The following is a 25,897-nucleotide window of genomic DNA, read 5'->3' on the forward strand; positions in this document are numbered from 1 at the left end:
AAAAGCGCCCCAGTGATGCAGGTGCTTGACAAAGGAAGCAAACGTGGTCGTGATGATAAAACTTAGCCGAGATCTCTCCATCTCCCGGATGTCGCTCTAGGTGAGTTTCCTCTTTTCCAGACTCTCTCTGTTAGTCCAGCGGCCCTGCCACAGAGAGGCCTCGGCGTGTCTCTGCACCTCCTCCACCACACGCCATCTCTTCTGCACTGATGTTTCCTTCTGCCATTGAGGAGCTTTTGGGACGAGCCAAAGAGTGTGAACGGCTTCAGATGGGGTCCACCTCTTCCCTGTTGCCACAGGGGTTGTTCAAACAACAGTAATCTTAAGATCCATTGAGGGTCTGGACCAACTTTGCTTTGGTGGATTGAGTTCTTCCACAAGACTTGCTGTAGGTAATTACAATCTGCTGAGCCCGTGCAGGACTTAAGCATTGTGCACATGTGCTTTTCCACTTTGTTAATGGAGGTTTCATATGCTGTTAAATGACACATAAGTACTGGGAGTATGTCAAACTGGAAGCACCACAACTTGAGTTGATGCAATCTCCGTATATGAGGGTGTCCTTTTTAATTTGTTCAAATTGCTCGGAGTCCTTGAGCTTTGCCTCATAAAACCCGCCCTTTCTCTTCACTGGCACTATCGCATCATGAGCATTGTGATCCCAGAACAAATTGCTCCCATAATATTCAGTAATTCAAAATGTTTCACAGTGACAAAGCCACTAATGAGCAATGTCCTTATTACTGACTCGATCACTGTGTTAAGTAGGGATAGCTGAATAAATGTGACACATCGATATAGTGTTTTTTTAACTGATGACAAATATGTCAAAACTATATGTTAAATATGTTTATTGTATTTCCAAACAATTAAGAGATAAGAAGTTATAAATTCAGATTTTAAATAGATATAAGAGAGAAGTCAATACGAAAAACCAAAGAGAAAATAAACAAAAAAACAAATGCCACAAAAAAATGTAAAAATAAATCATATGATATAGTTATACCATTAAAATTTAAAGACATATTGAATGGTTTTGTTCCGTTAACACTTATGAACAGCCTACTGTTAATACTGCCACATTAAATATATCAATTTTAAATCTAAAGGTTCAGATAAAAGCTTCTTAATTGGATCCTGAACACAGACTCACAGGCAACACAACAAGCTCCACCAATCAGACGCTTCAGTCTGAAGAAGGTGGAGTGTGTTTACAGAACAATATTACAAGACCGACAACAGGGAAAATAAATACAAATATTACCTAAAATGCACAATTGTAACGGTAAATAAATAAATTAGGGTTAAGTTTGGAGGAAACTGAAGAAATATTTTATTGAGTTATTAATGTGATGACTCTACATTCAAAAATAAAACCACATGTTTCTGTATTATGGACTGAACTCCAGAAGTAAATAATAAATAAATAAAATGAAAAAATAACTTTTTGGAACCTAAAGGAGGAAATGAACATGAAACACCTGAGAGACTGAACTCAGGGAAAACTATTGCCCAGCTCACGAACGCGCCCAGCCCAGCCACAATCACACACGGGAACGCGCCCAGCTGACGAACACCTCTCTCGGGGCTGTCCGCGCGGCGCCTGTCTCCCTGAAATCACCTATCGATCCATTCATTGATTTATTATCACCTGTTTGTGTGTGTCAGTTATCATCAATTAACTCCTCCAACCTGCTCCTACCTTTCCAGGTGTCCTCGATTTATTATTTATTTTTTACGTGAAGTGCGTGATATCCGGCAGCGCGGAGAGTTGTCGCGAGATTCAGGTGAATCGGAAGGGAAGTGAAGAGAGGAGAACCTCCCGCAGCGCACCTGTCCGCAGGTGAACAACCGGAGGAAAGGAAGAGAGGAATAAAAAGAAACAAGTAAGTTAATTTGAACTTAAAAAGTTCAAAAGAACTTAAAAAGAACTGAAGAGTTCTGCTGTCTGTCCACCCATGTCTCCATGTTCCCGCTCTGTTCTGTCTCACCTGCTTCCTTGTCTCTTGCTCTCAGTGTTCCAGCTTCACAGGATCTACCTGTTCCAGCTGTTCGATCACACTGAGAAAATAACTCACTGAAGATTGTAGTTTGTTTTTGAGGATGTTGTGGTCTTTCAAGAGATTCTAGTGGACTTTTGGTTCCCAGGTTCTGGTGTTCTGTTAGAAGTTTATATTGACCTGTCGGGGGGTTCTAGTCATTTATAAGGAGGTTCTAGATAGTAGTTGTTAAAGAAGGGGTTCCACTGGTCTTTGAGGAGTTTTCCATCTGTGAGGTCTCAGCCGTCTTTTAAGAGGTTCTGGTGTTCTGTAAGAAGTTTATATGAATCAATCGGGGGTTCGAGACGTCTTAAAGAGGTTGTAGGCGTCCAGGAGGAAATTCAAATGAGTTTATGAATGTTTTTATTCATCTGTGAGCAGGTTCTAGCCAACTAGGTGGAGACAATGGAAGTGGTAGTATTTAGTTCAAGGAGGTTTTGGTTGTCTGTAGTGGAGTTCTAGTAGTCCATAAAAGGGTTTCTGGGCGTCTAGGAGGATGTTCTGGTGGTCTTTGAGGCAGTTTCATTGGAATTTTTTCATCTATGAGTGGTCTTTTGGTTCCAAGTTATCTTTGAAGACGTTCTAGATGTCTTTAATTTGGTTCTTGGGGCCTATTGTGGCTTTCCAGTGATCTATATTGATCTAGAGAGAATTTGGTTCTTGTGAGTACGGTGATCTACAGGGAGTTTTTATTCACCCATTGGGAGCTTGTATGGGTCTGTAAGGAGGTCCTGGTTTTATACGAAGAGGTTCTGGTGGTCTTTGAGGAGGTCCATGAGGAGTTTCTAGTTTTCTATGAGGAGGTTCTAGTTGTGTATTAGGCGGTGTAGGGGTCTTTAAGCAGGTTCTAGTGGTCTATAAAGAGGTTCTATGCATCCAATAGGATGTTGTCATGGCAACGCTCCTTCTGTGGGGAATCTCTGACGACTCGTTAGTGTTAACGAGCTCTTGTTTGAAGTTAATCAGATCTGCTGTTGTGATTTAAATGAATGAAATGTAATAAAAACGGTTGTAATGGCTTCACGAACCATCGAACTCTTTGTCTGTTCACATTGATTTTCAGACCCCTCTCTCCTTTCAATCAGCTCATCTCATTGGAACCTCCTCTTCGATGATTAGAACCCTCTAGAACATGACTGGAACTTCTTTAAAACCCAATTCGTAGTTGATGAACAGATGATCACTAGAACCTTTTGAAACACCAATAGAACCTCCTTAGACAGTAGAAGCTAATAAAACCTCACTGGAACCTCCATAGATGACAAGAAACTGAAAGATCTCTAAAACGCTTTCAAAGACCAATGACACCTACTCGGCCACTAGAACCAAATGGAACGTTCTCTTAGATGAGCACAACCTAAAAGAACAATAAAACATCCTCAGTCATGACTAGAACCTCAGAAAGTGACTACGTTGTCCTCAGAGAACACTGAGGTTGACATTTTATTGAAATATCTCAACCACTGTTGGATGGATTGTGGTGAAATGTGGTTCAGACATTCATTTTACCTTCAGGATCCTCAAGTCAACGTTGTAATTAGTCCAGGACTTTGGTTTATGACCAAACTAATCCTCACGGAGTCATTAATTTGGCTTTAGACTGAGAGATAAACCAACAAAGAAATAATTATGTGACTGAAAACAGAATCTCTTTTTGGGTTAAAACCTCTTTAGGTTCCTGCCACAGTCCTGAAACAGTGACAGCAGATTCAGGCAGCAGAGACCAGTTTGCCAACATGCCTCCTGCTGCAGCCAGCACATTCCTAACACATGACACAACGACACACCACAGCCTGAACATCCCATCCTCAGCTGAGCTACAACACGCTAACAAAGCTCTCCTTCAGCAGCATGAAAACATCAGTGAAACTCCATCATGCCCTGCAGCTGCAGCGCACAAGCCAGGGTTACATTCATGACGCAAAAGTTCAGAGACCCATCAGATAAAAAAAAAACGAGTGTGTGTGTATATATATATAGTCTATATAGTGTATGTGTATGTATGTGTGTATATATATATATATATATATATATATATATATATAGTCTTACAAAAAAATCCAGTCTGGGCGAAGGAGGATGGGGGGTGGGTGGAGCAAGAATCTCAACAGGTGACAGTGTTACAGGCTAAGACACCTGTCTCGAGCTGCATTGATTAGTCATTCAAAAGTTAATTGCAGCAAAGAAAATCAGTTAAATAATTTTCTTTTAAGCAAAAATGCTAAAAACATTTCCTCTTCCAGCTTCTTAAATGTACAAACTTGCTGCTTTGTTTGTCATTTATAATTGTAAATGAAATATCTTTAGATTTTTAACTGTTGGTCGGACAAAACAAGAAATCATCACTTGGGCTCTGGGAAACTGTGATAAACATTTTTAGACAATGTGACGTTTTATAGATGATACGATTAATCGTTTAATAGAAAAAACTAATCGGCTGATTAATGAATAATGAAAAGAAGTCTGAAGTTGGAGCCGCACACCTGTCGATTAAGCCAAGCTGTACTAACCAATAATTGATCATTATGTCAGAAACTACAAAAAATATTCATCAGTTTCTCAGAGTCTGATAGAAAACAGAGAAAGAACATTTCTCTATGGAGAAGCTGAAAACGACAAAATCTTTGGTATTTTTGCTTCGTAAATTACGTAAATTATTAATTGATTATCACTTCTCGATTCAGCACTACACATGGCCCGGTCATATTGAATGGAAAAATGTCAGGCACCTGTATCACATTAATGTCTTCATTGTGTTCTGTAGTTACAACAGTGAATATAGAGAATTATGCATCAATTTCATCACATTTCAGTTCAGAGATGAAACAAATATTCAATTTCAAGAACTAATCAAACAAATCAATAAGTGTTTGGTTAATCAGTTAATCCTTTTAGCCGCTTGTAGAATATGTTTTCACTGGTTTCAGGTTCTTTAATGTGAATATTCTAACGGTTTCTATTTGTTTTCTGTGATAACAAACTGAATATGAGAATGAGGCATTTGAAGATGTGACCTTTGATTTTTGGAAACTGTGATGGACGTTTTTTTAAAGACTAAATGATGAATCAAGATAAATCTGCTTTTTGAAAACAAGAAGCTCAAAGTTGTTGAAGTTTGCTCAGCCTCTCTTACTTCAGATAGAGATAAGATAAGATCAGATGAGGAAAACAAAGAGCTCATTGATGAGGGCTGTGACTGAAAATCAGCAGGAAGGGTCAAACTGAGAAACCCTGAATGAGCCGTTGATGTTTTAACAAACCATATAATTGGTGTGTTTGCAGTGAGTAACCCCATCCCGTCCAATCTGAAGTCAGAGGCCAAGAAAGCCGCCAAGATCCTGCGAGACTTCACCGAAATCTCCAACAGGAACGGACCTGACAAACTCATCCCCCGTAAGAAAAGGCAAACTGTCCCGTCCTCCTTCACACTGTCTGTTAACAAGGCTGAAATCGTCCTCCACAGGGTTTTACCACAACGACTCATTTGGGTCAGTAATATGAAAGTGTGATACCCAGCCCTTTAAGAAAAGAAGAAGGAAAGGAAGGAACAACGAAGAAATGGACAGAATAATAATACATTTTATTTTCAAAGTCAGGTAAATAAAAGCACAAATAATTAAAATAAAATAAAATATACAACTATAAAGAAAAGAGAGAAATAAGAAACTGAGGCAGGGAACTCGGGAACCTAAAGGGGTCCCGACTGTGACACTGACTTTTGGTCCTGATCCAGGACTTAGGAACAGCCAGGAAAGCTCTTAGAAATATTCAGTGATATAACCAGTAGCCAGCAGATGTGTGAGCAAGCTGAGAATAATTCAACATTCTGGGAAGGCTGTTTCCCTCTGTCACTCTCTCTTGTCTTTATGCTAAGCTAAGCTAACTATCTGTTGACTGTAGCCTCACCGAGGGAGGACAAAAGAAAAGAAAGGAAAGAGAAGAAGTAAGGAAAGTGAGAGTGACACGAAGGCAGTAGGTGAAATGAGGATTAAAATGTGCTGAATGTTTATTTAAAGGTGTGTGTGTGTGTGTTTAGTGAAACGAGTGTTTGTGTGTGTTGTAGCACATGTGATAGCGAAGGCCGAGGGTCTGGCCATCATCTCCGTCATCAAGGCCGGCTTCATGATCACAGCCAGAGGAGGCAGCGGCATCGTCATCGCCAGACTGTCCGACAGACGTAAGAACTTGACCACAGACCCTCTGTCCGTCTGTCCGTCTGTCCGTCTGTCCGTCTGTCCGTCTGTCCGTCTGTCTGTCTGTCTGTCTGTCTGTCTGTCTGTCTGTCTGGCGGCTAAATCCAGCTTTTCTAGTCCTTTCCATCCTCTTCTGAATCCAGCTGAGTCGCTGCACAGCGAGGTCACAGCTCAGTGTCTCCGCTGCAGGTTTGAGTCCCACAGTGACCTTTTTGTTTTTCAGCACATTTTGTGTCATTTTACTTTGCCTTGGTAACAAACAGACACACGCCCTCAGGTCTCCCTGCGGCTTATTGAGCAGCAGTCATCTGATGTGTTGTGTGTTTAACTGCCGATTTTAATTAGCCCGTCCGGCGGTGGCGGCTGTCACATTTCCATGGTTGGTGTCAGAGATTGTTGTCAGGCTAAAACCCAGTGAGGATCACACGGGCCGAGCTGCAGCTGACGCCTCCGCTGATCTGCAGGCTTATTGTTGATTTTCTGGGCTTTAAGACCAAAGGAGCAGTTCAGCAAATCTAGTTTTACAGAGCCACAAGGTTTTTTGTTTGTTTTTTTTTTTACTGTTAAGCAAGTAGGTTTAAAAAGGGGAAGCACACTGTCTGATAGCATCACCTGTTGACGTGTAAAAGTTTAATGATGACAAGGAGGAAGAGGAGAAAAAGAAATATGGAGGAAGTGAAATAAAGAAGGAAGTTTTAGATGTTGCTGTTAATTTTTCTAGAACCATCACGTGTTTGTCATTGTGCGTGATAAGTGACAATCAAATATCACAATACTTGCAGATGAATATTCAGTCAATTAACTAAAGGATTAATTGACTTATTGTTTCAGGTCTGATCTCTGAATGATCCCAGATTTAACCACATTATAAATCTTTATTCACAAGATGAGAAATCTCAACAAAAAGCTGATCTTGATTTTCGTTCTCACAGATGTGGAAACAAAAACAAGAAAATGCACAAAATACTGATCTGAAACCTCTGAGATTCAATATATAATCTGGCCGTCTGTTTTCTTCTGAATAACTTCAAAGTAAATGAAACATGCATCTGTCATCTCCAAACTAAACCCTTAATCAACAGGTCTTTTTTCTCTGTGTGTTTCTGTGTGTTCAGGTTGGTCTGCACCTTCTGCCATCGGCATCGCCGGTCTGGGGGGAGGCTTTGAGATCGGGGTGGAGGTGGGTGAAAAAACACAATGTGTTTTTAAAAAAACTACAGATTAACTTACTACTTATATACTTATATACATACATTTGTGATGTTGGTAGTTAGCAGGAGCTATTTCGGATCAATTTATAATTTACAGTCAGATTATTAAACGTTTAAGACCTGACTGTCAAAACCAGCAATTTTAATAAAAAGACAAAAAGTAAAAAGACAAAGCAAATTGTTTTTTGTTTTAGTTCAAATATTGTGAATGCACCAGTTTCCATCAGGCAAATGTCAAACTTCAGACATCAGATTGTCCTTGAATGCACCAGCAAGCACCTGTCAAACCCCTGTCAGGTGTCAGACCTGGTGATCATCCTGAACCAGCGTAGAGCCATTGAGGCGTTCACGAAGGGCGGGAACCTGACGCTGGGCGGAAACTGCACTGTCGCTGTGGGACCTATGGGCAGGTGAGCACCTGTACTCTCACTCTGTCAGTCTGACTCTTAATTGCTTTTAATATTTAGTTTTGATGTAAATTATAGTTTAGGTTTTAATATTTTACTTTGGCTCGAGATTTATAGACGTTTAATGACAGTGATTGTTTGTGTTTCGAGGCCTGGAGCAGAAACACAAACTAATTCAGCATCTGTGGCAGTTACAAAACCAGATGTGATTTACTTTAGAGGTTAGTGTGATTGATGTGTTTGATGTTAATTTTAGAAATAACCAGGACAGTGTTGTTTCAAGGTAGTTCAACAGGTTTTGGCGCGTGTTGGCAGGTGTGTGTGGGCGTGGCCAGGTATTTGACCAAGAGGTAAAGGCTGACATCGGTGCCAGAATGAGAGTCTTTGTGTCTGTTCCAGCTGAATAACTGAGCTGCAGAAACATTTATCTTAGAATAAACAGAAAACAGCAGCGTCATGTTCAGTTTGCTGAATTGATCTACGGGCTTGTTCTGTGTAATTTGGCTGCGTACCACACCCATACTTTTAACCTGGGGAGTCGGTGCAGTTGTGATAATGGTTCTTGTCTGTAATAGTGATATTTTTGAGGACCTAGGATTCTGCTCTGTGGAACGCCACACAGATAATGACCCTCTCTATCTTTCTGTTTCTCAGGAACGTGGAGGCAGACGTGGCTCTGCGTAGCACTGCAGCAGTTTTCACCTATTGCAGGTCCAGAGGTTTGTTTGCAGGTATTTCATTGGAGGGGTCCTACCTGATCGAACGCAAAGACACGAACCGCAAGTACGAACGACGTCCATCTACCTGCCCGCCTAAACGTCTCAACTTTTGTGTCTGTTTATCGTTGTTTATTTGAACATAAAGTGCTGTAGTGAGTATTTTCCTGTGTGTGTTTACAGGTTTTACTCCCAGGACATCCGAGCGTCGGCCATTTTGAACGGAGATGTTGAGCCGCCATCGGAGTGCCACGACCTTTACCACATCCTGGACGCCTACACTGAGGCCTACACCACAGACTGGACCAACAAGAACATGCGACCAAAGGTAAATGACCACATATATCCCTCTTTTTTTATTGCCAGTGTTTCTTATGTATTTATTCCAGACTTGCAACGACTTATTTGAGCAGCTTTGAGTCATTAAAATATAAAATATCTATGTACAAGGAGACAGAAACATTTAAAGCTGAATTTGAACCTCCTGCATTTGTTCTTTGTTCCCTCTTTGCTCTGCTACTGATCAACAAGTCTTAGTTTAGTTAAACAATAGTGAAGTGTATTTGCCTCCAGTTTAAAGCCTGTATGTTGAGTACTGTCCACAAAACCAACACAGTAAACCACAGCTTGAAAAATGATTAAACTTACAAGCATGAATCTTACACACAGACAAAGTGGAGTTTATGAGCACAAAACTAAATGGACAAACTAGCAAATAAATCTAAAAGAATCCGCGTGACCCGCCATCAGAGCTTTTGTGAAGTGGTTAATAACTGATGGTTCTGCAGGTTTTTCTAAAACACACTGTTTCATACTTCAGTTCATTTTTGGACTTTCATAATCGCTAATAAATATTTCAGGCTAATTTTGCTTACAGCTCTGTATTCAGCCTTTTGAGCTCTAGAGCAACACTCCGAAACACATCTCCACCCACACCAGTGCATCTTTCAAAGAATGAGGGAATAAATTAGTTCCATAAAATGCTTCTTTTACAATTAGGGTCAAAAAGATTTTCAGCTCATAAAGTGATGTTCACGAAAAGTTTGTAGTTGTAAATCAACAGTTGTAAACCTGTACAATTAAATCTGAATGAGAAATTCAAGTCTTTGCCTATGTAGAAAAGATTTGTACTTGCATATAATAAATATATGTGTATGTACGTGTGTGTGTGTGTGTGTATATGTATATATATATATATGAATATATATGTGTGTATATATATATATATATATATATATATAGGACTGTTTGAATAAAATCTTTGAACAGATGATGTCAGAGGTGAGGTTACACATAGACAAGTGCTTCTTATAAGATTAAAATCTGTAGCTCATTCAGCACTATTAAGGCTCCATTCAGCTTTTTTCTTCCTTTTTAGACATTTTTTAAATATATTTACCATTTTTCTGGGATATTTTTACAATGGAGGTTTATGTGAGGAAACTACCTCAGTCTATTTTCACTTTAAATAGACTGTGAAATATCAGATAACCAATACTTTAAATGGTTCCACCAGGTGTTGCACTATTAAACTTCCACTCAGCTGTTTGATATCTATTTATGGTTTTTGAAATGTCAGATTACATTTTACGCATGTTCACGAATCTCACTTTGTTGTAGTTATTTCTAAAGTCTGTTTCTCTCTCTCTCTCTCTCTCTCTCTCTCTCTCTCTCTCTCTGTCTCTCTCTCAGCAGTCGTCTGCTCCTCCGTCCAGACCTCCAGCTCCGCCTCAGCAGAGACCAGCAGCCAGCTACCAGAAACCAGCAACCGACACTGGTGACACTTCCACTAAAACACAACATGTGTTCATAATATTTGTCGACGTCTGATAAAACAGTGTGTAATGATGTGTGTGTGTGTGTGTTGTGTGTGTGTGTGTGTTCAGGTGCATGGTCAGGTACAGGAAGTAAAAACGCCCTCTATCCATCTGTCTCCATCTATAAATCTGAGTCCTCAGGTGAGTGTGTGTGTGTGTGTGTGTTTGGGGGGGTCTGGTCTGTTATTAACTGCGACCTCGATGAAGCAGCCAATATCAACACACACTGGCTCATTAATAACCCTGTGTGTGTGTGTGAGTGTGTGTGTGTGTGTGTGTGTGTGTGTGTTGTGTGTGTGTGTGTGTGTGAGTGTGTGTGTGTGTGAGTGTGTGTGTGTGTGTGTGTGTGTGTGTGTGTGTGTGTGTGTGTGTGTGTGTGTGTGTGTGTGTGTGTGTGTGTGTGTGTGAGTGTGTGTGTGTGTGTGTGTGCCTGCGTGAGAGTGTGAGAGCTGTACATTAACAGGATAGACGCATCCTGTTTTCATATTACAGTGTTAAACACACATGCTTGTGTTTGAATTCTGAGGCTGCAGCTCCCTCTAGTGTTCACTGCAGCTTCACTAACTCTGGTTTAACAATGACTGAAGGAAATAAAGTCACCTGTAGACGCACCTGTGTTACAGCTGTTGGTCCGACTCTTAATTGATGTTTTCTTTCTGTTTCAGGTCAATTTGCCTCCAAACACTCCCAGAGCTACGGTACGATGACGGAACTGACATTCTTAAGGCTCTGCTTTAAGCAGCTATGTTATTTTATATTATAACGTTTTAGCAGATGGTTTGATCAAATCACTGCTACAGCACAAGTTTTGTTTATAGAAATTCCAACTCCAGGTTATTAAAGCTGAATATTTGTCATTTTTGTTCTCTAAAATAAAAATATCAAATTAAATATTACAAAATATTACATATATTATGTATTTCTAAAATACTTAATAATTATTTGTAATATTCAATAGATTCATAAAAATTAAAACGTTGATTAAATAACACATTTTTAAAAACTATTTGACTTGTTGCAATAATAATAATAATTATGATAATAAAGTTTATTTACAGAGCTCTTATCATTATTGGAAAAACCGAAGATAAAAAATTAGTGAAAAATTTAAGTGATGATAATAAAATTTGATAAAAATAAAATTGCTGAAATATTAATTATTTTCATAAAATGCCTCCAAATTTTTTACAAAGACACATTGTAATTGGTTTCATTAAAAATACTGTTCTTTTTTTTTTCCTCTAGGTGGAGGACCATCAATGGGTGGAGCCAGTGGGCAGCTGGTTGTCACGGCAACCCACCCATTCACAGGGCAGCAGCCTGGCGACCTGAGCTTTGTCCCCGGTGACCGAATCACCGTCATCACTAAGAGTGAGTCCCAGTACGACTGGTGGGAGGGAAAACTGGATGATGGGCGGATCGGGATCTTCCCCGCCAACTTTGTTACATACTGATGCTGCCCCCTGGTGGTCGGTGGAGGGACTGCAGCTGAAGGACAGCCTACGGGAAGCAGCAGGGGTCAATATCAATAATGAAATATTTTGGGGTTTTGTACTGTGTTTCAAAACATGACATTTAAGATGTAATCTCCCTTTGCTCTGGGATGCTTCAACATTTGTTTTCTGATGTTTTTTAGACAAAACCATCAATCGATTTATTGAGAAAATAATCAGCAGATTAGTTGATAATGAAAACAATCAGTTGCAGCAGTAATTACGGCTTTGTAATTTCTAAATAATTTCCTAGAAAGTTTTCTACATGATTTAGTACAAACTTTATACAAAAAATAGGTATTTTCTTGTTACAACAGCTTTAATTAAATTGAATTTATTAATGGAAATGTACTAATTTTTTATTAATTTTTATCAACTTTTTGAGAAATATTCAGAAATAACAGACCTTTAAAATAAACCGTGAGCACATTTAGTTTAGAGCTTTTGTAGCTTTAAACAGAAAGCTGTAGCAAGGTTTCAAATTTCCAAACCCTGGCTTCAGCACTGGGAAGGTATCATAATCCAACGGTTAAATTAATAAATAGAGAAAATTAAATAATTATAATGTCTGAAAGAGCCAAATGAAATTAAAACTTCTCAGTGCTGACTTCAGGGAACTTTGGAGTGTTGGAAATCTCCACTAACTGATGTCTCAGCACTTGTTCAGCTGCTGTAGATGCTTGTTTGTTTGTTTGTTTGTTTGTTTGTTTGTTTGTGTGTTTATTTAGAGGTGGGGTAACTACAAAATTGTACTAGAAATATCTTCTTAAGCACCATTTTGCTGTCCTTCACCTTCAGAATAAAACTGAGAAAAACAAAAAGACAAAAAGTTCTTTAACATTTAGTACCAAAATAAAATTGTACTTTTCATTCTCACGAAGATACTTCAAAATAAAAGCACTTTTCAAACCAGATGAATGTTAACTTGAATTTTAGCATTAAACTTTAAGATATAGACTTTCTTATTCACTGTGTGTTCAGTATGTAAAGCTTCATTTCTGGGATCTGTTACTGTCTCCACCTTTAAAATGTCTCCACAGCAGTAAAAAGGATGTGGTTGGGGTTAAATATTTTTTGAAACTTATCTCTGTTTAAAGTTTATATATAATAATGTATTTTTTTTTTTAAAGACAACTGTAGGATTATTCTGTCAGTTTAGTATGATTCACATAATCGTGGTGTTTTTGGGATTGTTTTTACATATCAGATTCTGTATGAAGATCATAAATAAATCTACATAAAACTATTGCTGGCATTTATGCATATTTTGTTCATTTTTGTCAAAGAAACGCATCGTAAAAATTTACCTTAAAGATATTAATAGATGTAAGGAAAATAATCTCGGATACAGTTGTACCAGTCTAAATAATAATGTTGTTTAATCTGTTTTAAAATGATTCACAAATTGCATTATTTAAAAAATAAAGTTACGTTTTCTTTCCGCCAAAGGTGTCAGCCATCTTTGAATTTATAATACAAGAGATTATATTACGTCATCTGAACGGCGCTACGTCTTCGGTGTGTACAGGAAGCTACAGCTAGCCGCTAGCTCGTTAGCATGCTAACTTCAGTCGAAGAAAAGCCGCGATAGAGACAAGAGTGAACATTGACATTACTTTCCACCTCCGGAGACAGCTGTTGGCGGGTAAAGGAATGAAGTTTGACGCTGAATTAGCAACGTTTCTTCTAGACTGGTGAGAAAACGGCTGCTAATGCTAACATTAGCTATGCAGAAATTAGCAAAATGTACAAATAGTTCGTTTAAACATGATAAAACTATCTTCGGGTACGTTGTAAAGATAAATATATCTGTTAAATGTCCATTAACCACATAAAACTGTGTAAAATGTCCTGCATCAGTGGTTTAACATCTTTTAATCAGATTTATCTTCAGACTGATGAGAAAATCATTTTCTAATCTCGTTTCAACTCTTTACAGGTGTGTTAGCCACTTAAATGTGTTAGATTTTTACTAGATTCAACCATTTCCTTGTTTATCCTACAGGAAAATAATTGAATTAAATCAAAAATGATATTCACGGCTTTTGTGTGTATGTGTTTCTGGTGATTTAATGCCTGTAATTTGTAAATAATTAAAATAATGTTTATTGTCTTGAACAAACCAGTTCAAATGTAGAACAAAGATGAAAGAACACTTTTAGTCATCCCCTGTCCCATTTCTTTGTGGTCGTTTCGTGTCTCTTCAGGCTGGTTCAGTGGTCCATCCATGAGTTTACAGACATTTTCTTTTACCCCAATGCCACTACTTTTGTGGTTACTGCTCTCTGCCAGTAGATGGCAGAGTAATGCATTGTTAAAAGTGGTGCAGTCAGGTGCCACTGAAGGGGTCCGTTCCCCTGCATAATGAATACCTTTACTTTTGATGTATCAAGTACAGTTTGATGATACTTTTACTTCAGTAGTGCACTCAGTACTTAAAGACTGGAAACAGAGGGAACCAGCTGATCTGGCTCCGTCCAAATCGAACTAAATCCACCCACCAACCCCTCTAAAGCTCATTATTAACATCCCCTTTAACCCTGTAACTGCTAGGACAGTATTATACATGCTGTTTTCACCGCTGACTCTTAACCTCTGCTCTGATAAATGATGAAGAGGACGAAAACTGCATTTCAGCTCAGTTTATTTCCACAGTGATGAAAACAGAACAAAGTGATAACAAAAATACAACATAAGAATAAAACACGTGACTTCTTTCAAGTCTTAAAAATCCTCCAGCATCATCTGAAGGGGAAAATAAATCTGACATCTCATATGCAACATGTTTATGCTGTGTGAAGTATAAACGTGGCTTCACCTTCTTCTCTCCAACAAAACATAAACACAAACACTTTGATGCTCCCTCTGTATTTTTGGTCTTTAATTTAAACCAGAACTAAATACAAACAAAAATTTTATTTGATCATTACAGTCAAAACAAACTAAGACTCAGACTGTGTGTGTGCATATCAGTCCTGTGTGTGTGTTCGGTGTGTGTGTGTCGTCTTTCTCAGCAGGGAGGATCTCTGTTTTCCTGGTTTGGCTGCTCACCAGCTTCCTGGAAACACACACATAAATCAATGTAATGATTCACTTTGCAGCTGTTAATGTGTGTATGTGATGTAATAATTTTCTTTAGTTTCTTTTTTCTCTAGTTGATCTTTAGGTGGTCTATAAATATGTGACCTTCTGGTTTAAGGTGTTAAAAAATGAATTTTAATTGTGAGGCTGCAACGTGACTGAAAATCTCTGGCAACAATAGCTGCAGCAGCTTCATCAGTCGCTCCACGTGCTGTGATTCTTGTATAATTATCTCAATATGTTAGCAGATTTTCAAAGCCCAAACTCAGAGAAAAGACTATTGATCTATGGGAGACACTGAAGAAAGAGAAGAGCGTTTTGGCTCAAATCTATCAATAACAACAGTAACATTTTGAGTTATGATGCAGCAACAAACTCCCTAAGAAAACACTGTCTTTTCTGAAAGTATTTTTTCCCAAAACTATCAATGTCATGGCTGAAAAGGTTGGAAGTTTTAAGAATAGTTCACTTACATCTGAATTGAAAAATAGAATAGAAAGAATATAAAAAAAAATACTTTTTCAGTGGAGCAAATATCATAAAAACATCTTTAAGAAAAAGAAAAAAGTTTTGTTCTTAAATCTAAGTTTTTGTGAATTTTGAACTCTCACAATGCATTACTTTTTGTCTTTAACACAAATTCAGCAGAAAAGGTAAGAAACAAAACCATAATGCATTGTATTTACATGTGACGTGTTGATATAAACATTTCTTACAGTCTACAGACATTAATGAGATACTGTGTGAAAGTATGAGCACTTTCCTCAGCTTGTCTCTACATGTTACACAAATATAGTTGGGTACTATTAATAAAATCTGTTGAATCACGTCCTACCCATTCACCCCCCCTTGTCACAAACTAAATAAACTTCTGTTACAGAGTCACAGACAGAGATTACAGAGAAAGAAAAAAAAACAAAACAATGTGAGAGTAAATGCTGTGAGTTTGACTCTGGAGGAACTTTGCAGCTGTTGGTTCATGGTCTGACTCTTTCTGAATGATTTCTTGTGATCATCATTCACTCAGATATTTACAAAGACGGATCCGATGCTTCAAGACGATGCGTAGTTTCAATATGGCTGAAAATGTGATATTTTTTCTGCTGAAATGTTTATACTTATTGACTATATGTGTGTTTCTCACCGTGTCCTCCAGAAGCCGTCCATGCTGGGTGGGCGGGGCCGAGGCTGCCTGTCACAGTCCTCCACCGAATCGGGAAGCGGCACGCCGCTGGTCTCCGGCAGCAACAGGCAAAGGCCACAGCCTACGATTGGTCCACTGCTGTACACGACCATGGCAGCAAATGAGATCGCTCCGTTTGGATTGGGGGGAACGAGAGTGTTGACCAGACAGCCGAGACGGAAACACAGGTTGACCAGGGAGACACACCGCTGTCTGGATCATAACGACTACTTTACACAGAACATGGTAAACCTGTTGAAACGTGTGTGTGGGGGGGTGTGTGTTGTTGTTTACCTGACCACCGTGGGGAACAGCTCGATGCTGTACAGTGTAGAGATGAAGATTGCAGCCAGGATGCAGAGTTTTCCCAGTAGAGCCAGACTCATCACCAGCACTGGCTCACCTGCACATACAGTCAGTATTACCTATCAATGCCCGATCAGTAATCAATAACATGTCATTTAGGAGCCTTCTTTTACTCCTTAGAGACTGTTCAGTCCAGGCCTAATTCACTTTTGAGAACTAATTAAAAAAACACACACCATGTAAGACATGAATAACCATTGATTATTTTCATTGCCAATTAACTTCTGATCATTTTTTAATTAATAGATTAATAATAAAGTATTCAGCTTATATTGACATTGATATTGAAAAGCACAGACACTTTTAAGTCACTGTTTTCTGACATAATAAAAACCAAATGATTAATCGATCGATAAAATAACTGGCAGGTCAGATGGCAGACAAACAGAAAAGTCGACTTCCAGATATTTGGACACGTTCCCTGAGAAATTGGGAGGTTGGTTAGTTTGGTTAGCTAGTTAGTTAGGTTTGGTTATTGGATTGGTTCGTCTCGTAACCGTTTCTCCTCACCGTGGTATCTGGACAGCAGTAACGACAAGAAGCAGGCAGCTCCGCTCAGGAACAGAGCGAGCATGCTGATTGGTCGTCGCCCCAGACGAACCAGTGGGACGAGCAGGCAGGGAGCTTCTGATAGGCCGGAGAAGAACTGTGCGGAGTAGACGCCGACGCCGAACGAGCCGATGTTCATACAGATGCCAAAGTATGTTAACGCTGATGCTGTGCTGCAGGACAAACACAGGTGAATACAGCTCATCACGTATATCTACTCTAATCTTGTCTTCTCCTGCACCTTTTTTATCTTCACCACACCTTTATTTTATAAGTCTCATATTTTCTTATAAGTTTCATAGAAATTAAGAAAATTTAGCTGTAAATTCTTATGAAGGTTCCTGGAGATGACTGTAAAATTTACAGGGCTGCACGATATGCACCTACTAATTTATAATATGTCAAATAGTTGTGACGAAGGTCTAGAGAGGATGATCAATAAATCGTGAGCGGTGTGCTAAAACATGCAAGAGCACCAGACTGACAGAACATACTGTGGCTGTAAGAGGTTTAGTGTTTGTTAATAATGTGTAACTGCACGTGTACACATTCACCACAGTCTGGGTGAGTATGTACAGGACACAACAAAAGGTTCGGCTGTAACTCTGAAGAAACCACCACAGTTTCTCTTTGCTGTACTTTTTATCAATGTGCTGTGACAATGTCTTGGACCTGTGAGGGCTGAGGGGGAGTCCAACTAATCAATATGTGATATGAGGGAGAATCATTCATCCGTTACATCAGTCTGCACTCGTCCACCTATCAGTCCATCTTCTTCTTGTTGCTTTCATCAGTTAAGTTACAACACAACTTGAAGGAGGATCAAAGGTCCCCTGATGATGTGATATAAGACTCTAATGTATATGTGTGTGTTTGCTGTGTAAGACTGTCACCTTTGACCTCTGACCGTTGTAAGTAAGTGTCCAAACACAAACTTTTCTCTTTGGTTCAACAGGTTTTATATAATCGTGCTCTGGTTTTAATTTATATTCAGTAACTATTATATTCTCCAATTATTACAACTTTAATTTACTATAATTAATAAAATAGTTTTTGATGTTTTTTGCTCTAATACTGTTATAAAATGTAAAGAAACATTTGTGTTATTACTTGTATTCAATTTATTTTGTTTCTCCACACACAAGCCTGTGTGTTACCTCAGGTAGCTCATGATAAACAGTCGCAGCAGGACGGTCGGATGTCTCAAGTGAATGATGTCACTGGGGGCGTGGCCTCCAGGCGGTTCTTCCTTCTGAACATCGGTGGATTTCTGCAGGTCAGACCAGGTGGAGTCCAACAGCTGCACACACACAAACACAGCGAACTTACTGACACACGCATCAGTAGTCAGATAATTCCATTAACAAATCACTGAGCAGATACCTTTACATTTACTCATTTACAGACACTTTATCCAAAGAGACTCACAGTGAGGGACATCACCAAAGCTTCAGTGCTGTAGGAGACCTTGGTGTAAATCCTAAGTACTACATCTATTTAATAAGATATTAATATATTTTTGCCATTTTATGTTTTCTCTGCTTGTGTCTTGCTCAGACACAAGTTCTTTAATTCTTGAATTTCTCGAGGCTGGTTTTATGAACATCTGGAGGATGTGGACAGTGAGATGTAGTTCCACGGACAAGAATGGAGATCAATGGAGTCAGATCTATCAGACTTTCAACCACACACAATACCTGTTAGCAGGAGACATTCACTGTTGGTTTGTGTCTTTTCATGGGATTTGATGACAGTAGGACAAATATAATGTGTTACATTTTAACTGAAATTGAGTGTTTGTGTGTATACCAGGTCCAGACACTGTTTATCTGCAGGGCTGTTGCTACGGTAACGGTCCAAAACATCCATCCTCCTCCTTAACAACAACCAGCGAGGAGACTCTGGGATCGAACTTGACAAACAGACAGAAATACTCCTGTAAACCAGTTCTAACGCTTTCCAAATGCTACATAAGCCAGACAGGTGGACAGACGTGTGCACCTACAGGAACAGCGGCAGACAGACCAGCTGTGGCAGAGCCAGCGACAGGTGCAGGTGTCTCCAGGTGGGGCTGAGCCAGGCCAGAGGAGCTCCAGCCATCGTCCCCAGACTGAAACAGAACGGCAGGAAGGCCGGCGGCCAGAGCCGAGCGGACGGCTGAGTCCACTCCACTGCTGCAACGCAAACACAAACAGGTTTGTTTTAATTGTTGAAGACGGTGCTGAAGCCTTAAAGGGTCAATTCACCCAAACTCTCCACTCATGGAAACCAAAACCACCTGCATGGACAGAAACCATGAGCGGTAAAACAGGCAAATAATGATATCAATATGTGAGAGTTAGACTATATCTTTATCAGATTTGTTTATCCATTCAATGTTTTTGATACGGATTCTTTAAATTTGATAATTAAGACATTTTTACAACTGAATATCTTTGGTTAACGCACTGCTGGTCAGATAAAGGAACAAACCTATGAATTCATCCCCGTTAGAAGAAAGAAGATTTTTCACTATTTTCTGACATTTCAGACAAAGCAATTAATGGAGAAAATAATCAGCAGATTAATCGATAGTGAAAGTAATCATTAGTTGCTGCCCTACAATTATTTAATTATTAATGTCTTGTTGCTTATCCTCCAACACTCCAATGACATATTATCTGTGTTTACACCAAACTGTAACATCAGCAGTGTTGGGAAATATGTTTTTGCAGTGAGTGGGAAATCATCATTAAAGCTTTCAATACCTCTAATGAGGAAAACTCTGACCTGCTTTATCCTGTGAAGTGTATACACACTTTTCTGAAGAAATACAAAGTCAACACATTTTTCCCACTAGGTGGAGTAAAATATCTCAACGACTACAACTCGTATTGCCACGATCTGAATAAATCAGCCGATGGAAAGAGACTGAACTTGGATCCACAATGATATCGGAAACTGCAATACAGAGTCAGACAAGTAAAATAAAGGGATTTCACTCGTCTTTTGACATTCCTGCTCCTGAGAGGAAGAAGCCTTCAGATTTGAATGTCTCCTCTCCTCTTGCTCCACTCTCAAGGCAAACTTTAAATTCCAGCTCCTCTGCTGGTAAGACTCTAAAAATAGATAAATGTTCGGGATGTTGTCCTTTCCTTTAATGTTGTAAGGTCTAATGAACCTGCTGCCTCTGAGAGCCTTTCAGTCCTCTCACAAATCTCAAACCAGATCTCAGCGGTGGTCAGACGTCAGAGCTGCAGGAAGCCATCTTGCTTCATTACCACTCAGACGGGTCAGCATGACCTTATCTGGGACACGTGCTCTTTATCAGCCATGTGTGTGAATGTATCCCACCGTGGTCCAATAAAACTCACCAGACAACCGGTCAACCACAACTCACTGAGGCCAGTTTGGGTCTTTCATAAAAAACAGCCTTTAATCAAAGAAGTTACAGTAAATACCACACTTCCCTCTGAAGGAATGAAGGAAAAACAAGTGGAAAGTTCAGAAATTAGGGAATAAAAATGGAATTGAAGTAGAATTTCCTTCAAGTGCATCTTTCATTTTAAATGTAGTTTTCAGTCTTTTGTGTTGTGTATGTGTTGTTGTTACCTAGGCTGAAGGAGCAGATGTTGATGCAGCAGCAGCAAACGCCTGTCAGGCAGCGAACAGCGAGGAAGAGGAGCGGCTGAGGAAGCACGGCGGGCACGAGGCCACACAAAGCGTGCACGCACACACACACCAGCAGCACCGGACGCTTCCCATACCTGCGCACACAATACAGAAGCTTATTGACAAGGTATTTGTTTATTATTGTAACAATAAATGACAACTGTCTGATGTTGGTTATCATGTTGGGTATTACAGTATGTGTTATATACCGGTCAGAGATTGCTCCTCCAATCAGAGATCCCAGCAGCAGACCAACCATGAAGAGAGTCTGACCATAGGACAACCAGTCTGTCCAACCACACACTGACTGACACACACACACACACACACACACACACACACACACACACACACACACACACAAAAATTAATTATTGAAGACAGACTGTTTACCACCCCCCCACTCCCCCCCCCCAAAAAATGGTTCGGTCCACTGTGCCCTGGGGCAAAAACATGTTCTAGGGTCCCTACAGACCACACCACCCACCCTCTGTGCAGTGTGTACTCCCAGTGACCTCCAAGTGTCTGCAGAGTGCAGATAAACAGTTTAATTTTGTCCTGTCCCAGTTTTCTGGGTGTAATTTAATTTGTGTTAATTTGAAAAATATCTTCACTTGGGATACATGCACCATACGCATGTGAGCACAATCTCAAGTAAAGCAATTAAAATCTTAAAAACAGGATTTTGACACATGGCCCACTTTAATTGAAATTGTACCTTTATAGTGCAAATCAGTAAAATACATAACACATACAATTAAATTAATTCACAAAACCAATCGACAGACAAAGCTTTTGAGACTTCTCTGGGCTGAGGAAAGTTTCCCACTTTGGCCAATTTGTAATTCAGCCCAAGTAAACAAATACAAATAATACACATATTTACATGTTGTATCTTATAGAAATGGGAAAATTAGACTAGTAACACAGCATTTCAAACATCCTGTCCTCATAGTAGCGTTGCTGGGTTTACTTTACCAGGGTTGCATCTGGTAATTATTTTCCATATAGAACAATCTGATGATTATTTCCTCAGTTAATCAATTCAGTGTTATGAAATGTCAAAAAAGTGAAAAATGTCATTTGTAAGGTCCAAGGTTGTTTAAATGAGTATTTTTTTTTCATTTTTAATTTTAGCTAGGCGAGCGGTTTCCACTGCTCCCAGTCCTTGTGCTAAGCTAGGCTAAACCGAGCTAGGTATTTGGATGCACAAACATGAAACTCATATCTTCTTTGACTCTGGGTAAGATGGCTAACAAAGTTTTCATAAAAATATTTATCTTTTCCTTTAATCTTTGACAGAAGCCTTTCATTAACAGCTCCAGGTTGCACATTAACACTGTTCATCTGTGGAGTTATGTTGTTTTTGACTCTAAATATATTTATAGATTCGACTGTTTAAGAATATGTTTAAGATATTCATAGTGTGTGAACCGTTAAATGGCAGTTTAATATAACGTACAGGGACATCATAAAAGCCGTTGGAAGTAATCACCACTCACGTCTCGGTTCCCGCTCTCGGTGCTCCAATCGGCTTCGCCCTCCGAGCCTTCCCCGGGCTGTGATTGGTTGCTCTCCGCGGCAGACGGCAACATTCCACGCGACGTGTCCGAGTCGGTGCCGTTGTCACGGCGACAGGTGGCGGTGATGGCGGCCGTGAATATGTCGAGGAAGAAGAGAAAAGAGGTGAAGACGAAGACGAGAGAGAGACGCCAGTAGACGGAGAACTGCAGCGGAGACATCACCTCTCTCAGCTCGAGGACAAGTTTGAAGTTTGTCGTCCTCAGGTTTTGTGTTTTAAGAGACGAAAAAACGAACTTTTCAGGAGCTCCCCATCTCGTTTCTGTGTTTCTCTGAGCTGTGGACACTTACTCTGGTTGAACAGCTGCTGCTGTCACCGGGATACTTGTTGACCTGCCAGACACAGACAGAGACACACAACCGCAGAGGGTTCAAATTTACTGTGAACTTTCATCTACAAGTTGTCTCCCCGCCCTTTTCTCCTCATAAGGAGAGGAAGGAGTGGAAGTATTTTTAAGTACAGCGACACAGCGACACCACGTGGCCATGTAATGCGTTACATCGTTATCAATAAAGTTAAAAATAACCGTTTGGGGCAAGTCGAAGAGAAAGTAGAAAAGGAGGAGGAGGAAAGGAAGGACAGGAAAACAAAAATAATGGAGGGAGTATGGAAATGTAGGAAAGGAGGGAGGGAAGGAAATTGTGAATTAAAGAGAAGAAAAAAAACTAGATAGGACAGTAGGAAGGATAAAATAGGAAAGAAGGAGGTATAAAGGAGAAGGTATTTAAGAATAAGAGCAAGGGGTCTGTAATGAAAGAGGGAGGTAGGTTAAAAGGATGTAGTAAATGAGAGAAATTAAAGGCTAGAAGAAGTAGGGAAGCAAAGAAGGAAATAAGCAAACAAGGAGGTAAGTCATGAAATTAAGGGTCAAGTAGAAGAAGAGGATAGAAGAGAAAGGCAAGAAGGAGGTAGTGAAGGAAAGGAGGAGAAACAAGGGTATGGAGGAAAAGGAGAACAGTAACGAATGAGGTGGTGAAGAAAAGTGGGATTACGGAAGGAAAGGAGGAAGTAAGAAAGGAAAAGATTATGATTAGAGAACAACAGCATTTGAATCACCACAAATTTATAGTTTATAGTTTGAGAAATTTATTTGCTAAAATCTAGTAAGTGTTTCAATATTGTCGTTTCCACATTTTCGTAATAAGAGTTTTCAGCATTCCTCTGAAGCAGTTAGGTAAAAAATAATTAAGAAGACAGGATTTTAAGTAGTACACAATATGTGTTGTATTTGTTTATTAAAAACATATAATATAAAATTGGCATTTCAGACACAAAATGATAGTATACATCACAAAAAGTCAGATTATGAATACATAATACAAACTCAAGGTAAACACATCTGTTTTAGAATTACTCAGTAAACAGTATAAAGTATAAAAAGACATTTTCTAATGGATAAATGAAGGACTATTTGGGTCATATGTGTTTGTGGTCACATTTGAATAGTAAAGAATTAAAAATTACATTTTAAAATTTAAATTAATTGCAAAATTCTACATATTCTTTCATCATTGATTAAAAAAACAAATTCCTTCATCCTTATAAACAACAGTTAAGACTTTTTAAATTTCTATTAAAAGTGTCAATTTAACCAGTGAAATAATAAAACCCAATTCATTTTTTCTTCTCATCACAAGCATGGACCAGTCACAGGACCATCATGCTTTGCTGCTAGCTGTTCGGTTAACCTCCGTCACCACTGTGGCCATGGCTGAGAGAGGCGTGGAGTACGTGGACGCCATGCTCTGTAACCCCGCCATCAGACACCGCCAGCTGAATCGCACCGCCTTCCCGATGTTCTGCAAAGCAAAGAGAAAGAAAATCCCAGTAAGAGGTTTTTTTCTTTTATTCATTTTATAGGAGATATACTCCAAATACATAACACAGCCATAGAAGCTAATTTAGGCTAACTGTTGCTGTGACAACAAGGTTAGCACTGAAGCAAACCACCTGGTTAAAGGGTTATTTAATGCTCCATTAATGTTCTGTGCAGCTCAAACATGTTTAAAAAATCTGCTGCAGTACAATTCATCTTGTACTATGCAGAACTGTTCTCTCTTTATCATCGGTATGATCACGCTGAAGTGATCTCTGCTCCAGTGTGTCGGGTCAAAGGTCAAACTCACGCTGTTGAGTCAATGTTTAATGTTAGAGTAATTGAACCGACTCAAACGTGCCTTTAACTGAAACCTCCGGATAAATACTGTTGTAATATCGGGAAACAGGGTGAAAATTTAACACTTAACGCAACTTTATTTCTTTGCACTTTATATTTTTGCTTTGTACACATGAGTCCATGTATGTTTATATCTATTTGTGTGTCTTCTTTTATCCTATTATTTACATACTGTATAGAAATGTGCATGGTGCACTTGATTTAACCAAACTCAGGTGTTGATGCAGGTTTTGACATTTGTTTATTTTATTATTAATGTTATTAGAAGTTCTGGTCATAACAAGGTGATTAATTAGCATTACTTATCTCTTATGTACTAATTAAAATATACTCAAATTACAAGTAAATATAGCATAGTGTAATATTACTGTACTATATTGTACTGTAGTGTGTATATTTTTATTATAATATCTAGATAAACTGCTTTAATATGTTTTTTACATTTAGTTTTATTCATTTATTAATAAGTGAAATCTAGTGTTTAACTTTGCGTGAAGCACCAAACAAAGAAAATGAACAAAATGATGACACTGCCGAGGACTTTACCCACACCTGTTCTTACCTTCCTGTACTTCTTATACTTCTTCTTCTTCTTCCTCTTCTTCTCCTCCTTCCTCTTCCTCCTCTCCTCCGGCATCTCCTCTCTCTCCTCCTCCACCTCCTCAATCAGAGGTTCGTATTTATCCGGTAGGACGGAGAAATAAACTTCTTTGGAGGTTTTCTGTTTCTTCCCCGCCGGAGGAGCAGCTTCCTCCTCTTTCTCCTGAGCTCCCATCCCTCGTTACTCCTCGTCCGTCACTGTGGGTTTCTTTTTCCTCTCTGACCTCCTTGTTTACGGGCAGGAGGACCTTTGGAGCGAGGAGGAGTCAAACTTTATTAGTCGCCTGAAGCTGATTTCAGACACAGGAAACTCTGTGAGCTTTGACATAAAACACACTACAGGCAGGATTAGAGGAAGAATGTGGAGATTTGTTTGGGTTCTGTTGCCTGGTTGAAGTTTTTAAAGATTTTACCCTAAAGTTTTACTCAACTTAACTTCTGCCAAACAGCAGAAGTTCATGCAGCAGCTGGTGTTTTTTGATTCTCTGCTGTTTGTTTTACAGAATAAACACTGAAACTTCACATTGAGATACTGAGTCAACATCAAAAACTAGAAAAACATGTCATGTAGAAAAAGTGTAGGATTGCTGGGAGCTATTTCTCAAAACTGTCAATAACTGAAAACATTTTGACTTTTAATGTTTTTAATCATAAAACGCTGAGTCATAAAATATGAGAGTGAAACACAAATACAGAAAACAGGGAAAAATCAATGTGTATTTGAGTGTTTTAAAGGAAAAGCTCAACATTTATTCACATTTCGTTCTGAAAGTCAGAATTTAAGGTCATGTCGTTCTCAGTTTCTTACACAGCTGGGGTCAGGACATGGTTAG

The 25,897-nt window shown here is 39.2% G+C and overlaps 3 protein-coding genes across 11 annotated transcripts; 1 reads left to right on the top strand and 2 right to left on the bottom strand.

The window, feature by feature from the left end:
• Window positions 1-1,553: 1,553 nt before the first annotated feature.
• sh3yl1 (SH3 and SYLF domain containing 1) lies at window positions 1,554-13,122 on the top strand. 5 transcript variants are annotated; one of them, XM_056370759.1, is made up of 11 exons: window positions 1,555-1,886; window positions 5,322-5,432; window positions 6,103-6,216; window positions 7,348-7,412; window positions 7,741-7,853; window positions 8,505-8,633; window positions 8,750-8,894; window positions 10,262-10,343; window positions 10,453-10,524; window positions 11,049-11,081; window positions 11,629-13,122. In XM_056370759.1, coding segments are annotated over exons 1-11 (1,074 nt in total). In that variant the 5' UTR covers window positions 1,555-1,885; the 3' UTR covers window positions 11,838-13,122. The 5 variants fall into 5 exon arrangements, with proteins under 5 accessions (XP_056226736.1, XP_056226734.1, XP_056226735.1 ...); XM_056370758.1 differs by having other exon boundaries at window positions 1,556-1,886; window positions 10,259-10,343; XM_056370761.1 differs by lacking the exon at window positions 10,453-10,524 and having other exon boundaries at window positions 1,554-1,886.
• A 1,381-nt stretch (window positions 13,123-14,503) lies between these two features.
• On the bottom strand, window positions 14,504-23,272 carry LOC130165436 (solute carrier family 22 member 13). 5 transcript variants are annotated; one of them, XR_008826798.1, is made up of 10 exons: window positions 22,209-23,272; window positions 20,916-21,013; window positions 20,647-20,801; window positions 19,061-19,229; window positions 18,865-18,967; window positions 18,213-18,355; window positions 17,017-17,228; window positions 16,435-16,543; window positions 16,102-16,349; window positions 14,504-14,934 (listed from the first exon to the last, which is right to left on the bottom strand). XR_008826798.1 is itself a non-coding variant. In XM_056370723.1 (10 exons), exons 1-10 carry the CDS (start codon window positions 22,446-22,448, stop codon window positions 14,826-14,828), a joined length of 1,590 nt encoding a protein of 529 aa, XP_056226698.1. In that variant the 5' UTR covers window positions 22,449-23,272; the 3' UTR covers window positions 14,504-14,825. The 5 variants fall into 5 exon arrangements, 4 of the variants coding, with proteins under 4 accessions (XP_056226698.1, XP_056226701.1, XP_056226699.1 ...); XM_056370723.1 differs by having other exon boundaries at window positions 16,102-16,353; XM_056370726.1 differs by having other exon boundaries at window positions 16,102-16,353; window positions 20,916-21,009; window positions 22,209-22,348.
• Window positions 23,273-23,487: 215 nt separating this feature from the next.
• Window positions 23,488-25,274, bottom strand: c24h1orf115 (chromosome 24 C1orf115 homolog). Its single transcript, XM_056370787.1, has 2 exons — window positions 25,027-25,274; window positions 23,488-24,087 (listed from the first exon to the last, which is right to left on the bottom strand). The coding sequence occupies exons 1-2, from the start codon at window positions 25,237-25,239 to the stop codon at window positions 23,947-23,949; spliced, it is 354 nt and encodes a 117-aa protein (XP_056226762.1). The 5' UTR covers window positions 25,240-25,274; the 3' UTR covers window positions 23,488-23,946.
• Between the last annotated feature and the right edge of the window lie 623 nt (window positions 25,275-25,897).

The sequence above is a fragment of the Seriola aureovittata genome, chromosome 24 (assembly GCF_021018895.1).
Source record: "Seriola aureovittata isolate HTS-2021-v1 ecotype China chromosome 24, ASM2101889v1, whole genome shotgun sequence".
Classification (NCBI taxonomy): Eukaryota; Metazoa; Chordata; class Actinopteri; order Carangiformes; family Carangidae; genus Seriola; species Seriola aureovittata.

What these genes read in the sequence shown, in the direction of transcription:
- c24h1orf115 (XM_056370787.1), bottom strand. Translation starts at nt 25,239, where the DNA reads ATGGGAGCTCAGGAGAAAGAGGAGGAAGCTGCTCCTCCGGCGGGGAAG. An exon ending in AGTATAAGAAGTACAGGAAG is followed by an intron (nt 24,088 to 25,026) that starts GTAAGAACAGGT and finishes TTTGCTTTGCAG; the next exon opens with AACATCGGGAAGGCGGTGCG.
- LOC130165436 (XM_056370723.1), bottom strand. Translation starts at nt 22,448, where the DNA reads ATGTCTCCGCTGCAGTTCTCCGTCTACTGGCGTCTCTCTCTCGTCTTC. An exon ending in ATAAACAGTGTCTGGACCTG is followed by an intron (nt 18,356 to 18,864) that starts GTATACACACAA and finishes GTGTGTGTGCAG; the next exon opens with CTGTTGGACTCCACCTGGTC. An exon ending in GACGGCTTCTGGAGGACACG is followed by an intron (nt 14,935 to 16,101) that starts GTGAGAAACACA and finishes GTGTGTTTCCAG; the next exon opens with GAAGCTGGTGAGCAGCCAAA.
- sh3yl1 (XM_056370758.1), top strand. An exon ending in ACAAGAACATGCGACCAAAG is followed by an intron (nt 8,895 to 10,258) that starts GTAAATGACCAC and finishes TCTCTCTCTCAG; the next exon opens with CAGTCGTCTGCTCCTCCGTC. An exon ending in CAAACACTCCCAGAGCTACG is followed by an intron (nt 11,082 to 11,628) that starts GTACGATGACGG and finishes TTTTTCCTCTAG; the next exon opens with GTGGAGGACCATCAATGGGT.